We start from the raw sequence: 17,833 nt of genomic DNA, 5'->3' as shown, positions 1-17,833 counted from the left end.
CCTCACGGCAGCAGCTGCCGACGGCGGCGGATGATGCATTAATCGCGCGACACAATTAATCGATGATGAAATTCGTTGCCAACGCTTTTAAAAGTCGATTTTTATCGATTTTATCGATTCGTTGTTGCAGCCCTACTTGAGTCTGTCTCAAGAGGGAAGCTGAAGTAAAAAATGCCAGAGTGGAAGTTTTTCAGTTTCAGAAACAGGAAGGAGAAAACTAGTAACTGTGAGGAGGTCTACTGAAAAAATTATCGCTATCTGTTAAAGTGTAAAGTATTAGCGTATTGCAGATCATTAAGATAAAAAATAGATATTTTAAAGTCTGTGATCAATACAGTGATACACAATAGAGCAATTTAACATCATTAACGTCTAAAGTTTCTTCCTATTAAAAGAGGTTTTTCCTCTCCACTGTCGCTACAAGCATGCTTAGTGTGAGGGATTGTATTTGAGTCAATGAGTCGAGGCAATCAACTGGTTTTCCTTAGATAGAAAACTTTGAATCTATTTGACTGTGTGATCTGGTTGAGCTGTAAAGTGCCTTGAGATGACTTGTGTTGTGAATTGGCTCTATATAAATAAACTGAATTGAATTAAAGCAACCCAGAAAAAAATACTTAATAATTAAAATAGATCACAAGGTACAGCTGGAGCTGGAGAGTCAGAAAGAAGATATAAACCAACTTTACTTCAATGTAATGAAATCATTATAATCATTTAATCAATATATCAACACATATTGATGAGTTGTCACATATAATAACTATAATAAATATAACTGTTCAGAAATCATTACTGAGGTTCAGTCTGAAAAAAAAGGCAAAATAGTAAAACACAATAAATCCTTGAAAAAAACGTATAAAAAAATGCTAGTTTTACATCTGTAAAAATCAATAGGTTGTGTTCTTTCAGCAGCAGGGGGAGTAAACTCATTTTTATTGTATATAAGCATTGATTTTTGAACAACTATCATTGTTTTAAAGCTTTCTAAAGTAACACCTTCCTTAACAGCTGAGTTACAGACAGAGTTTATGAAGAAGGCGTCCCACTGGCTCATCTCAGATTAACAGCTGTATTCTCTGAAACCAAATAATCTGGGTTTATTAAAAAAAAAAAAAAACATAAAGAAAGACTTACACTTTTTATAAGATTGTAATGTAAAACCATAACTCAATCTCTATCTGAAGAGTATTAAAGGAATAGTACACCCAAAACATGATTAGCCTTCATTTTCTACTCACCCCCATGCTGAACAACACTCTGGAGTACTTTTTTGATATCTCAAATGCATCTGGAGATCTGGGAGGCTTCTTGCTGTCTGCTGACATTCAAATAATGGAGGTCTATGGCGCCCGAGGCAGAAAGGTCCATAAAAGTCCACAAAAAACGTGTCAATATTCCTCCATACTGCTCGTCCAATGTATTCCAAGTGTCCTGAGTGGGTAGCGTCCATAATTTACTCGAAACTAAGTAATTTAGAATGTTTTTAGAGCATAAACAGTAGTGTATAGGATTTCCTAAAAGCGCGTTCACGAGTCTACGGAAACCGCGGCAGACCAAACCAGATGAAAGTGCGCATTCAGCGTCTGCTCTGCCGATAATGCAAGCGTAGAAGAAGAAATGTGCTGTTTACCTGTGCAAAGAAAGAAACAACGAACAACGAAAGAAAAATGTCTCAGGACTTCAGTGTTGAGGAAGAGCATGAGTTCTTTGCCGAGCTGAATGCACACTTTCATTTGGTTTGGTCTGCCGCGGTTTCCGTAGGCCCGTAAACTCGCAGGCGCGCGCTTTCAGGAAATCCTATACACTACTGTTTATGCTGTAAAAACATTCTAAATGACTTTGTTTCGAATAAATTATGGACGCTACCCACTCAGGACACTTGGAATACATTGGACGAGCAGTATGGAAGAATATTGAGACGTTTTTTGTGGACTTTTATGGACCTTTCTGCCTCGGGCACCATAGACCTCCATTATTTGAATGTCAGCAGACAGTAAGAAGCCTCCCAGATCTCCAGATGCATTTGAGATATCAAAAAAGTACTCCAGAGTGTTGTTCAGCATGGGGGTGAGTAGAAAATGAAGGCTAATCATGTTTTGGGTGTAATATTCCTTTAAGACACAAGGTAGACATTTTAAAACGGTGAGTTGTTGAGAAGAGAAAGTTGGATTATAATGCATATACTTAAATGTCATTGGTTAGTGACTTATTAAGAGGTTTCACTGTAGTTGAAGCTTCAAAGAATGTCCTTCATGTGTTCTGCTGTAGGGGCTCCCCCCATCATGGTGAGGATGACTGTGCCGATGCAGCCCGTGGAGGTAGACCTCGTCATTGAGGTTAAAATAAAACCATCTGCTAATTCTGAGAGTGATTCATTGTCATGTACGTTATGACAAATTCAATATTAAAAAAATATCCAAAATTTCCTCCCAGCATTAGAAAAATCTAAACTGATATTGTTCCAACCAAATTTCGGATTTTTAAAAATGTTCCTTTGGTCTAAACCTGCAGCATGTAGATGTTTTACTCCAGGGCTTCATTGTTTTCATGACCTTGAATGCTTGCTTGTCCAGAGTCCATTGTCAAAGGGCTTTACTGTTACTGCTGCATGGAAAGTTCTCACTTCTACTCACATGCATGGACCTGCATGCCAACTACAACTCTGTCTCTTACTTCTTTTGGGCAGCAAACCCACAATGAGCTTACTTTATAACCCTATAGAGCTATGGTGTTTTTGAATAAACACAATGAATTGTTCAGCTCTGGTTTAAACATCTAAAGTTTAGAGCCTCTGTAACTTGAAAACAGTGTTAAAATACAATAATGTTACGAATGCAAATGCTATTTTTCAAGTTTACCCATTGTAATTGTCATCATAGATGAATGTTCATTGAGAGACCTAATCTAAAAAAAATGAATCCAGAAATAACAATATATGATTTTCTAACAATTTATTTGTATGAGCTGCAAATAAGTATTTGGACACGTGAGAAAATCTCAGCTTCCACCCATCTTCAATGCTCTAACTGAGGGAAAGAGGGTTGTCTAGCAATACATGGCCCCCGGCCATCCTCTCCTTAATACAGTGCAGTCGCTTTGTCCCATGTGCAGAAAAACTACCTCAAAGCATGATGCTACCACCCTCATGCTTCACAGTAGGGATGCTGTTCTTTGAATGGTACTCATCATTATTCCTTCTCCAAACACGGTTAGTGGAATTATGACCAAAAAGTTCTATTTTGGTCTCATCTGACCACATGACTTCCTCCTATGACTCTTATGGATCATACAGGCCTTGACATGTGCTGGTTTAAGCAGGGGAAACTTTGCCATTCAGCCACAGGTCGCATATGAAAAGATCAGATTCGTATCAAATTCAGGCCCACATAGCCAAGTGGCCTGGGTCGCATTGGAAAAAATTGGATCTGTGCTGTTCAGACTGCCATGAAAAGATCAGATCCAGGTCGCATATGGGCAAAAAAATCGGATTTGGGTCACTTCAGGCTGCAGTGTGAACGTAGCCTTAGTGTAATACCAACAGTAACCATGGAAACGGTGGTCCCAGCTCTTTTCAGGTCATCGACCAGCTCCGCCCGTGTAGTTCTGGGCTGATTTCTCACCTTTCTTAGGATCATTGAGCCCCAGCCTGAGAGAGATTGACAGTCAGGTTTAGCTGCTTCCATTTTCCAGTGATTGCTCCATCAGTGGACCTTTTTTCACAAAACTGCTTCGCAATTTCCCCGCAGCCGTTTCCAGCCTTGTGGAGGTGCACAAATTTGTCTCTAGTGTCTTTGGAAAACTCTTTGCTGTTGGCCTTGTTAGGAGTTGGGTTTTACTGATTTTGTGGGGGGACAGGTGTCTTTATGCAGTTAATGACCTCAAACAGGTGCATCTAATTTAAATGGAGTGGAGGTGGACATTTTGAAGGCAGACTAACAGGTCTTTGAGGGTCAGAATTCTAGCTGTTAGACAGGTGTTCAAATACTTGTTTGCAGATGTATCATACAAATAAATAGTTTTTGAAAAATCATATAATCCAAATGAAGCTAACGCATTACAGATTACAGATTACAGGCAGTAATTGAAGACCGAATAAAAACCTGGATGACTCTTAACTTTCTGCTCCTGAATGCAGACAAAACAGAAGGTATAGTCTTTGGACCAGAGTCTAAAAAAGAAGCTGATTAGCCAGTCTCTTCATTTGGATGGGATTAAACTGATTTTGGACCTGTCATTTAAATCCCATATCAAAGAGGTTTCTAGAATTTCCTTCTTTCATCTGCGTAATACTGCAAAAATTAGAAATATCCTGCCCAGGGGTGATGCTGAGAAACTACCTATCCTGGCTTCTCTTCATTGGCTTCCTGTTAAATCCAGAATAGAATTTAAAATCCTCGTCTCACTTATAAAGCCTTAAATGGCCAAGCTCCAGCTTATATCAGAGATCTGATTGTTACTTATGTTCCTAGCAGAGCACTTTGCTCTCAATCAGGTTTACTAGTGGTTCCTAGAATAGGAGGCAGATCTTTTAGTTATCAGGCTCCTCTCCTGTGGAACCAACTACCAGTTTTAGTCCGTGAGGCAGACACCCTGTCAACTTTTAAGACTAGGCTTAAAACTTTCCTTTTTTGATAAAAGCTTATAGTTAGAGTGGCTCAAGTTATCCTGAGCTATCTCTATAGTTATGCTGCTATAGGCTTAGACTGCTGGAGGACATAGGAACCCTTTTTTCAGCATTCTGCTTCATTCTGTCTCTATTCTCCCACAATGCAGAATCTGTTAGTTCAATCTCTAACGTTCTGCTCTCTCTGCTTTTTCTCATTGCAGCTTCATCTGGTCTTTTGCTGTTTGGCTGTGATTCCATCCTGGAGAGAAATATCCGCTATGCTGCTGCCATCAACATCTTTGTTTATAGATGTTGGAGATCGGCCTGTTTTTCAGTGTGTCTGGCTGGATGTTCTCTCTTCATCCTCTGACATGGGAGCTGCTCAGAGCTCGTCTGCCTGGCTGTGTGTTTCCTGGACGGGGCCGCCTTTTATAGCTGCTTTTTGTATCTCTGCTTCTGTCTCCTTGAACCCCAGTCGGCCTCAGCAGATGGCCGCTCACACTGAGCATGGTTCTGCTGGAGTTTTCTTCCTGTTAAAAGGGAGTTTTTCCTCTCCACTGTCACAACAAGAATGCCTAAGGCTGGTTTATACTCAGAAACCAGGTGTGTCGCAGAGAACTAAAATATGCCCCCGCCCCTTCCACAGACACTCTGGGGCACCTCTCAAAAATTGTAGGTGACCGCAGACAGTGCAGCAGACAGGAAGCCTCTGAATGATCAAATCTACATCTGCTCTACACTATGCGTATTTCCTCTTTGGTACCTTACCGGCTTCTTTTGTTTTTGTGACCTCCATTGACGGACCAGCTAGAAGAGCGAGGTGCACAAGAACACCCTTTTTCCACCTGGATCCCTGCTCTTTTTTTGCCCTCATGTCACTCCCTTGTTGCACAAACTTGCCCCTTGCATTTTTCAACTTCCTCACCGCAGCTAGTTCATGATTGTCCCTCTTGCCTTGTGGCGTTGAAAACTTTGAATCAATTTGACTGTACGATCTGGTGAACTGTAAAGTTCCTTAAGATGACATGTGTTGTGAATTGGCGCTATATAAATAAACTGAATTGAATATATTGTGATTTCTGGATTTTTTTTTTTTTGTCTCTCACAGTGGATATGCACCTACTATCACAATTTTAGATCTTCCATGATTTCTAAGTGGGAGAATTTGCAAAAGAGAAGGGTGTTCAAATAGGTATTTTCCTCACTGTACATCTTGCATTTAAGATGACAAAAACTTCTTTTCTTTAAATATGCTCTAATCAGAACTCTTTGAGGAGAACTTATGAAAATTAAATTGAGCACGTTTAACACATTTTTACCATTTAAAGTGTGCAATATTTTTTTCTGAACATTTGCATATTGAGTTAATGATGACTTATCACTTTTTAAGATCAAGGAAAATTATTTCTATTTCTATATTTCTAAGTGGGAGAACTTGTAAAATAGCAGGGTGTTCAAATACTCACTGTATAATATGTCAGGCTACATTCATATATAAATAACACCAGTGGGGGGCAATTCTCTGTGCAACAGGTTGGACTGAAGACACAACATTGAGCCTCTAGACAGAGAGGAGCCTTAGCCACAAGATACTTATCTGTTATAAGTTTGTTATGAGTGAAATCCCCTCTTTCATAATCTGTCTTATGTTGCCAAAACCCAAAATTGTAATTTTGATTTTTATTTGGCTTTTCCTCCACAATAACCACGAGCTGTTTGGCTCCAGAGTTTCATTGTTTTCATGGCTTTCAATGCTCTCTTGCAAAGAGTCCTTTGTCTCAGGACTTTACTGCTGCTGGAAAACTGCCTATTGTTAGCTTGCATACATGGATATGTGCACTAGCTGCAACCAGCTCTTCCCTTTCATGTGGCAGCAGACCCACTTCATGTGTATTACTGCAACCTAAAGGGCTGGAGTGAGACATTTCGGTAGGCCTGTTTTCTAAAAGTGGGATTATATTGCAAAGGTCTTTTATCTGTCACCCATAGTTTAGACAACTAACGAATCCAAATATAGAAAGTGAAGCAGACGTTACTTTGAATTTTAGTTCATTACCAAGAAAGGGGAACAAACCCCAATTCAAGATGCCCATCATGATGCAAAACAGCTAAAGATTAGGAAATTCTCCATCCTACAAATTAGCCTGAACGATCAAGTGCTATTTTGAAATATGCCGGAACAGGAAAAACTGGCCAGAGACCCCCCAAAAAAAAGAAATGAAAGAAATCCTAAAACGAGTCTGTAAGATTTGAGACCTGAGAGGAGGAGGAACAGACAACCCGAGCCACACTGAGTTGGTTTATATCAACTCATATTCATGTGTTAGAATGGCCTAGATGCTTTTCATCAAATATTCTCGAGTTTAAGGTTTTTTTGTTAAGAAAACTGAGCAAAGATTTCAGCTCTTAGATACGTAATGCTCAAAAACCTTTAGGGTGTTATACAAGAGACAGGAAATTCTATGAAAGTTTGATCCTGGAAGGGTAAATGTTTGCCATATTTTACAGATATCATATGTGTTAAAAAAAAGAGGTTGTTTGTGTTGATCTTTCATATAAAATCCACTTAAAATGTGTCAAAGTTTATATTTATAAATAGTCAGGCCATTGCTCGTTTCAGCGATAGTGAAGGTAAACCTAACAGACCACACTGAAGTTAGTTTCAGATTCAGCAGTCTGATTCTCCTCCATCTGTGTCATGTCAGCCTCTCACCCATTTTCCACTATGTTTGCATACAGTTAAAACTGAAGAGAGAAACCAAGCTTTCATCTAACGTTCAGCAAATATTACATTTGTGTTTTAACAAAACAGATAAATAGTTTGTATGTGCGTAAACGTGGCAGCTTTCATACTTACACCCCAAAACAGCGGTGAGAATAACAGGAAAGATATGATCGTTGTTTATCAGAGCAAAGCCACAAAACCTAAAGTCCCCTAAGATTCAACTCTTATTGACTCTCATTTGTTTCTGTGACTCAGTCGTCTCTCAGTGTGTGTTCTGGATCCTGAAGCTGCGCCTTTTCCCATCATTGTCCCTATGAGGAATCATTAACTATGGATCAGCTGTTTTGAAGTCCAGCCAGCTGCAAAATTTTTAACTTCAAATCAAATTTTTAGCACTGTGAGACATCCGATCCATCTCTACATGTTTCCAACAAAAAAACAACCGGATCCCCTTATATCTGGGGCCGATATCTCATGGAAATGGACCTGCTTTTGAAGAACCAGCCGACTCTGAGTTCTCAGATTTGTCTTAGTTAAACATGACAGACCAGAGGAGACAAAGTAGCCAAAGGGTCTATTTGTGAGAAGTCAGAACAGCGAGAGCGTGTGGTGTGGATCAGTTATCTCGTGGGGATTGAAGCATCTGGCCTCTCTTCCATATAAAACATGTGCAAAACACTTTTATCTTTGGCAGAATCAGGCCTTTGCAGACCTGCAAACAGACCAAACTTGCATTCAAATGCCTGTGGAAGTGTAACCTGAGCTCATCACACACATGCTGATCTTATTTTCCATATGTACAGTCTGCGGCTGGGCGAATCATTCAGTGCCAACCACCGTGACATGAGGATGTCTTCTGTTTTTTTTTCCCTCTGTCACTACCTTCAAGTATTTTGCAACAACTGGTCTGTCCTCCCTCTACTTTGGAAGAATTTTGGCCCAATTTTAAGAAATGTTTTCTCAACGATTGCTTCAACTGGGCCCCGTTGGAAAGGTTTCTGGCATGGAGGGGCCGTGTCAGGTTACATCACTAAAACTCCTGCACAGAAACAGGCTGTCACAATGGTCTTCCTCATATCTTGGAGTGAGGAAGCACACAGAGCCTTAGAGTTAACCGCAGTGTCCAAGATGGTAAAAACTTCCCCAAAAAAATCCCTTTATATCAGGGCGTGTAGTAGGACTGGGCAATTAATTGCATTTGCAAAACTCCAGCACATTAGGTGGCAGTAAAATGTTTAAAGTGGGTTTTCTGCTACAAAAAAGGAAAGAAAAACTTCCATCTAGCATGTAGATCTATGCATGCTAGTAGAAGTTAGCATTTTTCCAAACAAAGATTAAAGTATAATCCTGCAAACAATCAACTTTGGACAAGCAAGCTTTCCAGGTCATGAAAAAGTGAAACCTTGGAATAAATCGCAATGACAATATTGGTTGAAAATAATCTCAATTCAGATTTTTTGCAAAATCATTCAGCCCTATTGTGTCCAACGGACTAGGTTAAAATGTGGAGATCAGATGAACTGTCCATAAAAGCTCATCTTCAGAAGATGAAGACTTAGAAATGTCACCAAAAAGCAACTTTTTAATTTCCTAGATGATACAAATATCGCTGCTCTAATGCTATGTTCACACCAGACGCGCTTTGGGCACCCTGTGCAATAACCGGTTTCTCTATATTTAACACCCAGTACAATATATATATATATATATATATATATATATATATATATATATATATATATATATAAACACCCTGTGCAATAACCCCGTATAATAATCCTGCTATATATATATATAAAAAAAACTGTCCTATGTGGACACACTGTATATACTGTATATATCCCATGCCCCTTTTTCTTCCTCTGGGTTAGGGCTCTTCTTGTTCTTCTCCTTTGACTATTTGAGCTGAAGTAACAAGTAAATTTCTCCACTGTGAGCTCAATAAAGTCAATCAATCAATTAAGGCCAGTAAAGTGTGTCCAGGTGCGTCTGCTGCTTCTGCTGCTCCTGTGTTCAATATCAGAGAGTGACTTTGTTATATTTGCTGTGATAAACTGGTAAAACATAGTTTTAATATATTTTTAAGGGTGAAAGTCGGTACCGTGGGTACGCTGTCACTGGGAATCCCCAGCTGGGGGTTTTCCACTACTATTTGTCACGGCTGGAAGCATTAGCATTTTTTCCCAGGTATGTGGAACAAACTGTAGGCACCAGAATTATAAAAGCAAACATGTTTTGCTGGCAAGTTTTGACATTTTAAGTTAATTTAATCAGTAATTAACTGTTTCAGAGGAGTCATCATAGTGATCTGCATCAGCAGTGCTATGTCTGTCTCCCTGCCAGCTCCCAGATCAGCTTCTCTGATTGGTTGATGTGGTGCAGCGAGCAGCAAAAGTAAAATTTTTCCAACTTGAGCAGCTGCTGCTTGTGAAGTGTGTCACGCGCCTCAGATGCTCAGAAGCTCATGAGGAGCTGCTTCAGCTGCTTAGACTCATTAAGATGTGCTGCTCCTGCTGCTCGAAACACGCTGCAGGACCTTTTGATGAGTCTTGATGCACGTCAACCATTGACTTTGCATATAAACCAGCTGCTCCTGGTGATTCCATCATGTAAGGTGTGAACATAGCTTTAGGACTGACCGATGCCGATATTGACCCGATACGATATCATGCTGAAATCGTATCGGTTCTCTTATTACAGATTTTGTAGCGTGGAATGTTAGAAAGGTTTTATCAACTGATGTTCATGAGACAGTGAATAATAGTCAACCTGTATAAGGTTTAGAACAACTGACCTATTTAATGTTAACCAACAGGTTACGCACAGTTTAGACAGAAAGCAGTGGGTTTCTATCAGTTGTGATCCTAATGGTATCTCTATTTGTATCCTAATAGCCATGGCTATGGGGAGGCAAGACAAAAATGTCTGTATGCATGCATATTGTTCATAAAGAAATAAGTCAATTTATTTGGTTACGTCTTTTTTAACTGAGCTCTCGCCACCTATCATTGCCATTTCACCTCATCTGGTAAAATCATTAGATCTGTGCAGCTTTTCTAGAGCTTTAACCTACTTCGTGTTGTCATTAACGTTCTATCTACTTTTTTCCCCGGACATGTCAGGTCTGACGTCACTAGTACATGTAAACCCTTAATAAAAAGGTTACAATGCAAAAACTAAAAATTAAATCACCTAATTTATATTAAAATAAGAGTCTTCCCTTGATTTGAGCAGAGAGGGAAGATTAACAATGATTAAAAAAACTCCATTATCTAATATAAATGCAATATATCAAGTTATCTCGTCTTAAAGGCAAAAGCATTAATTGCATTGGAAAATCATCTTATTTACCCGTGCAAATTTAGAGCAGATTTACACTTATTTATTGTTGCCTATTTTCAGATCAGTTTTTGCTACAAACCAATAAGCACTTTATTTCAATTAAAGATTTTACCATTATCCAATGAAATAATAATTCGAAAGCTCCCCTTTTTTTTATCTTCAGTGATAAAATTAGTTTAAAAGAAAAGCAAGGAAAATCTGTAGGGGACCAAAAACCTTTCCCCAGCATGGTTTAGCAAAAAATGTCAGAATGAGAAGTTTTCTACAGGATGCTTTTAGTGTATTTGTGTTTTAAAAGTAATTACTTTGAGTGCTTTTTGTTTTCGTTTAGGGGAGTGATAAGCTTCAAGTTTTACTCCAAGGCTCAAAAATAGATGTGCAAATGGGGACCTTACGAGCTGCTTGCTTGTTGGTGTGGGCGAATTTCATCCTGAGCTTGTGTCAGACTGTCCTTTCTTTCCAGGGTTTTTTGAGCATAATGGAAATGACAGGAGATCCAGCACAGCACGAACAGCCTGCAAAACCAGCAGCCTCAACAAAAGTAGCGGCTTTAAAAAAAAAAAGACCCTGACAGCTCCCTGAAATGGTCCAAAAAACAACACCACCAGCAGACAGACACTTCCCATCTGATCGTAAAGCCGCTGTTCTTCAATTCATGGAAATATCAAGCAGCGCCATGCCGTCCCCGCTGGCAGCTCGATCTGTCTGTTTCTGTTTTCAGGAGAAAACGCACACAATGAGAAGCTGCAGAGTACAACACACTGGCCTCTGCCATCAGCTCTGACACTCAGTGGCAACTATTGATCCAGCGGCTTCGCCTTTTGTCTCTAATCACTCCAATCCTTTTTTTTTTATACAGAAGAAGTTAGAATGGTGCAAAAATGGCAGCTTAGTGGATGCAGACATTTTTAAAATAAGGAAATGTTACAGTTAGCTGTAAAAGTTGTTGAATATTATAATTCAACTGACTCACTGATTATTTTAAAAAGATACTCATTATAATACTCCTTATGTTAGGAGGTGCCAACGTATTTATTAAAGTTCATAAAAGAGGAAATGACTCAAAGCTGTAAGGGGAAAAAATAAAAATAAAAACACCTAATGGAACATGTATCATCATTGGCTGATATTCAGTCAGAAGCATGAGGGGGAATTTATGTCTAAATTACTGCTTATTAAAAACATTTGTTTAAGATACATTTATAAAAGTCTGAGTTTTTTTTTATTGTCAACCAGAGAAAAAGCAGAGTTGTAAGTGCTGAACAAAAAAGCCTGGGAGAGAACCCTGATTGGTTGTGGCCTTTGAGGCCTCAGGCAGCAGCATTGGAAACAGATTAAACTCTGGTGGAAAACACAGCTTGAGCTCAGGAACCATGCTAAACAGCTCTCTGAGTGAATTCATCGCTGTATCCAAAAGTTTACTTTCTACCAATTTATGCAGCACTGAGGAGATCACTGCCATCGCAACCTGGACTTTAAGTCACACAAGTGCAGAGTTATGTCAAATCTTTGTGCTAGATGCCTTTTATCAAGTCTCCATAGTATTCATCGACCTTAAACTTAAAAGAAATACCACCTTCTGCAAGCCTAGAATATTTATTTCAGAAATAGAGACACTGGTATCCAATTTGAAAAATCATCCATTTGTAAAAATCTACGTATGTCATCAATATAATATGTTCAGAGATGCTTATCTGACACTGATTTCTGATTTTCTTTGAGGTTTGCTGGTTTAAATTTAGTCAGATACTGTATTATTTTTAAGAACTATAACACAGACCTTTTTTTTTATCTCAATCTGTTTTTTATTTAACGACTAAATGAGCTGCAAGATTATCCCCATCCATGCATGAAAGCAGGTGGTAGCCTTTATCTGATTTCCCTGAATTCAAAGGAAACCGAATCTTAAAATATGCTCTTAATGACGTGAGACAAAAAACAAGAAAGAGTTTTAGACGATTTAAATCAGCCGACTTTGCAGCAATTATCTCTTAAAGCCAAAAAAAAGAGACCTTTGATTTTTGGGACTACTAGCTGATTAACTGGTGCATCAATGGATGTTTGGCATTTAATCAACTCATATTAATATTAAACTGTTAATGAGTGCACCATGTTAGCACCAGAGCCTTTAAAAAAAAAAGATCTGCATGTTTTCCTGTAGAGTTTATCTTTCTTTCTACCAACCAACAGAATATATGATGGAAAATAAAGGCAGCCTGCTGAGGTACCGATGTGGATCCTTCGTCTTTCTGTTGCTTTACTATCAAATGCAGAAGGAAGTAAACTCCCATTTCCCAATATGCCACCAAGGTTACAGAACAATCTCAAAGCGCTGGCTTAGCCCAGAGTTTCATAATGTGATTATCATTTCAAATTTAGATGAGGCAATAAGCTTCATGAAATCCCTGAGCCGATACTGATCTTTGCGTCCTCCTGCCTGTTGAGGATATCTGACTGCACCTGAGGACAAAAATGATCCAGCTAATAAGAAGATGCTATGAGGGGAGGTCAGCCTGCTTTTTTTCATCTCTGTATTTCTCACCCCCTGCATCCAAAACATGCATGATTACAAAGCTGTGCTGCCCTCAGCTGAGCTTCCAAAGCTGCTGATAAATGAACATTAAGATGTGATTAATTGAAGCACTGCTTGATGAGATAAAGGCTGAATCCCATTTCACCGCCTAACCCTCCAACCTAATGTTTCTAAAGAACAGAGGCTCCCTATTTGGCCTCTGTGTGGAAAATAAAGATTGAGAAGCAATGAGTTTTATCAAGAGCAAACCTGAAATAAAGAGGCAGATGATGTCATAAATGTGCAAAATATGCCAATAATTTGTAAAGTTTTAACACATCAGACTACAAAGCATAATTTACTGCTGATTATCAGAATAAGAAAAATGTGCTATTATGCCGTATCGTTGAATTCATCCCAGTAGTCTGGAAATAATGTTCTTCTCAATGAGCCAATGAAGTGAAAACACAGAAAAAAATACATGAAACTTCTACTTTAACGTGTTGTAATCACAGATACACTAATTAGGCTCCTATTACTAAAAAGTAGTTTGTTGTTTTTGCTGATTTTTTTTTTAAAGGCCCACCTGTGGATTCTGATTTGTCACCAATCCCTGTTTTAATAAGACTATAGTGGATAAAAGAAAATAAAACGAGCAGCTGGTTCTTTAACTCAAGTCAACAGCATTTAAAGGAACAACAACATTTATCCATCAAGTCATCTCAGTTTTAATGTGTTAAATAAAAGTTTCCATCTCTTTGTTTGTGACCCGCAATCAATGATCGACGCTGATCAAGGGAAAGAATGTAAGATTATCTTGTTGATTTATTTCTACATCTCTTATTGTTCTGATTTCAGATCAATATTGCACTTAATTTTTAGGAAATATTTCATTACTATAATCACAAGCTGTTATTTAGAAACAGCCTTACACTGTATACCTATATGTGGGGTATAATGTGGTAGTATTCACAATACATTAACACTTTATATGCATTACAGTCCTTTACGGTAATCAGTACCTTTAAAAGCTTTTAAATGCTTTGTATTGTTAAATATTTACAGGATACAAATGAGCGCATTAAGTCACTCAATATGATGTTTTATCTGCATCCTGAAGGACAGACTCAATTACAGTGATACATTTTATCACTTTTGATATTGAGTGTCTAGATGCAGACAGCCGTTTCCTGCTGCTGCTGCTGTTTTGCATGAATATTGTAATGTGTGGCAACCCAAAAAGATTTGACTATACTTCCAGAAAACAAAGACATTTTCTTAAATAGATTTTTTAAAAATTGGACCTGTGTCATTTTAAAAATCTGCTTCTTAATAAATAATACATTTTATCAAACTTCAAATGTTCAAATAAATTCTTGAGTATAATTTTTCAGTATGTAACATTTTGTTACATAGAGTTTTAGAGATGATCCATCCAGTGCTTCTAAAGGTACACGATTTAATAATTAAATTGAGTTTATTTATATGTTTTAATAATAATCCATCCAGTAAATAGGAATCAGATATCAAGCACCCAACTTATTCAGGATAATAACAATAAATAAGAACCACACTGGATTTTTTCTTAAAATAAGTGCATTTATCTTGGATTGAGGAGGCAAAAGAGACATTTTGCCAATGGAACAACACAATTTACACTTAAAATAAGAAAACACCATTGCATTGTGTTATTTTGAGTGCATATTATCTAATTGTCTTATTTTAAGAGTAAAAACGCTCATTCCATTGGCAAACTATCATTTACCAACTCAGGTTTTTCCAGTGTAGTTCAGGCTGAAAATATCAGCTTTTCTGAGCTGTTGATTCACCCCTTTACATAATTGCCCCCCTGATCAGAGAACCATAATAGATCCAAAGACATGACCCTCAGAATAAGTTCAAGTTTTTTTGTTTATGATGGTCAGATAAAGTTCAGGGTAAGTGATAACATGCTACTCACCTCAGAGGGATCTTCACAGCCAGATATCTGTCAATGGCGATGGCCAGCAGGCTGAAAATGGAGCTCTGAGTGAGAACCAGGACGAAACAGGCCAGGAAGAGACAGCCGTAAAAGTTCAGGTGGAGACCGAGGCTGATGATGATGGCAAAGGGGATGGCGAGGCAGCCCACCAGGATGTCAGCCACAGCCAGAGACACCAGAAAGTAATAGGTAGCGTTCTTCAGAGTGCTGTTGATGGCGACAGCCCAGCAAACCAGCACGTTGCCGGATATGGAGAGAACAGCGATGACTACTTCAATCACGATGTAAAACGTAGGCATCTCAGCAAAGTGTGTCCGGACTGAGATCTGCAGGTGGGTTACATAGGTGACAGGTCACCCGCATCACCTCTAGTCCCAAATCAAACAAGTCTGTGAGCTGTAATCCAGGAATAATCCACAAGTGGCTGCAGGATGTGCCATCGGCTGCGAAGTGAGGAGAGCAACAGATGATTTCAACTAACTTGGCAAAACGGGAACCTCTGTTTGCGCTGAGCATGAGTGTGGCTCACATTAGGAGCCCGAGCATCGCTTCTGGGTGTCCTCCTCACACATGCGGCTTCCGAGCAGAGGAGCGTCCGAGCGCCATCTGTAGCTCCGCGGCGCGGCCAGAGTCACGCAGCTTCCCTCAGACAGCAGCTTTCATGCAGAGGAGGAACCGCATGAGGGGGTGGGGGGGCAATTTCACACGGGAGCCACGCCCCGAGACACACACTCACACACAAAAGTACAGTTAAAAAAAAAAAAAAGGTGGAATCCCAGGAGAGCGTCAGCGCTCCGCTGTGCGTAATTACGCGCCGATTAAATGGCATTCAACCACAGGGTTCCCTGGCACGCAAACGCTGATCAATCCACACCACATGCAGTCAATACTACTGGCTTTCATCTGACAGGAATTAACTCAAGAGAGAAGAATTGAATCCCAAAGCTTTATTTCCTCAGTAATTTGCATGTGTAAGTCCTTCTCAAACTATTGTGATAAAGTTTATTATTTTCCATAATGTAATGATAAAACTTGAACATTCATATATTTTAGATTCATTGCACACTCACTGAAATATTTCAGGTCTTTTATTGTCTTCATATTGATGATTTTGGCATAGAGCTCATGAAAACCCAAAATTCCTATCTCACAAAATTAGAATATCATAAAAAAGGTCTCTAAACGATCTATGCACTTAATCATCTGAATCAACAAATTAACTCTAAACACCCGCAAAAGATTCCTGAGGCCTTTAAACTCCCAGCCTGGTTAATCACTCAAAACCCCAATCATGGGTAAGACTGCCGACCTGACTGCTGTCCAGAAGGAATTCATTGACACCCTCAAGCAAGAGGGTATGACACAGAAAGATATTTCTGAACCAATAGGCTGTTCCCACAGTGCTTTATCAAGACACATCAGTGGGAGGGAAAAAGTGGCAGAAAATGCTGCACAACGAGAAGAGCTGTCCGTACCCTGAGGAAGATTGTGGAGAAGGGCTGATTCCAGACCTTGAGAGACCTGTGGAAGCAGTGGACTGAGTCTGGAGTAGAAACATCCAGAGCCACTGTGCACAGGCGTGTGCAGGAAATGGGCTACAGGTGCCGCATTCCCCAGCTTAAGCCACTTTTGAACCAGAAACAGCAGCAGAGGCGCCTGATCTGGGCTACAGAGAAGCAGCAGTGGACTGTTGAGTCTAGAGGAAGACTGAGGAGAAGGAAATGCCTAAATAAGTCCAGTGTCAAGTACCCACAGTCAGTGATGGTCTGGGGTGCCATGTCAGCTGCTGCTGTTGGTCCACTGTGTTTTATCAAGGCAGGGTCAATGCAGCTATCAGCAGATTTTGGAGCACTTCATGCTTCCATCTGCTGAAAAGCTTTATGGAGATGAAGATTTCATTTTTCAGCAAAACCTGGCACCTGCTCACAGTGCCAAAACCACTGGTAAATGGTTTACTGACCATGGTATCACTGTGCTCAATTGGCCTGCCAACTCTCCTGACCTGAACCCCATAGAGAATCTGTGGGATATTGTGAAGAGAAAGTTGAGAGACGCAAGACCCAAAACTATGGATGAGCTAAAGGCGTCTATGGAAGCATCCTGGGCCTCCATAACACCTCAGCAGTGCCACAGGCTGGTTGCCTCCATGCCACGCCGCATTAAAGCAGTAATTTCTGCAAAAGGATTCCAGACCAAGTATTGAGTGCATAACTGTACATTATTATTTGAAGGTTGACTTTTTTTGTATTAAGAACACTTTTCTTTTATTGGTCGGGTGAAATATGCTAAATTTGTGAGATAGGAATTTTGAGTTTTCATGAGCTCTATGCCAAAATTATCCATATTAAGACAATAAAAGACATGAAATATTTCAGTTAGTGTGCAATGAATCTAAAATATATGAATGTTCAAGTTTTATCATTACATTATGGAAAATAATGAACTTTGTCCCAATATGCTAATACTTTGAGAAGGACCTGTATTGTACCTTTAACCGTAGTGAAAGTAAGAAATCTAATAGAAAATACTTAAAAGTTACCTTGAAAAAGTATTCATGCTCCTCCCATTTCTTTTCTCAAATATGATTTAATAAGACTAAGACAATGTTTTTTTTTAATTCATGGTAAAAAAAAAATATATATATATTTGACTAAAGTGAAAGTG

At 39.1% G+C, this 17,833-nt stretch overlaps 1 protein-coding gene across 1 annotated transcript in view; it reads right to left on the bottom strand.

Moving 5' to 3' along the window:
• Positions 1-15,802, bottom strand: part of adora2b (adenosine A2b receptor) — a 26,089-nt gene extending 10,287 nt beyond the window's left edge. Inside the window, exons 1-2 of the mRNA XM_015385836.1 lie at positions 15,699-15,802; positions 15,149-15,612 (exon numbers count right to left, since the gene is read on the bottom strand). Coding sequence (XP_015241322.1) covers positions 15,149-15,468 — 320 coding nt within the window. The 5' untranslated portion in view covers positions 15,469-15,612; positions 15,699-15,802. The remainder of the gene's footprint in view (positions 1-15,148; positions 15,613-15,698) is intronic.
• Positions 15,803-17,833: the final 2,031 nt, after the last annotated feature.

The sequence above is a fragment of the Cyprinodon variegatus genome, unplaced genomic scaffold (genome assembly GCF_000732505.1).
Source record: "Cyprinodon variegatus isolate N-32 unplaced genomic scaffold, C_variegatus-1.0 Scaffold350, whole genome shotgun sequence".
Classification (NCBI taxonomy): Eukaryota; Metazoa; Chordata; class Actinopteri; order Cyprinodontiformes; family Cyprinodontidae; genus Cyprinodon; species Cyprinodon variegatus.
Note: the sequence above shows the minus strand (reverse complement) of the source record. Positions and strands in the feature narration are given on the sequence as shown.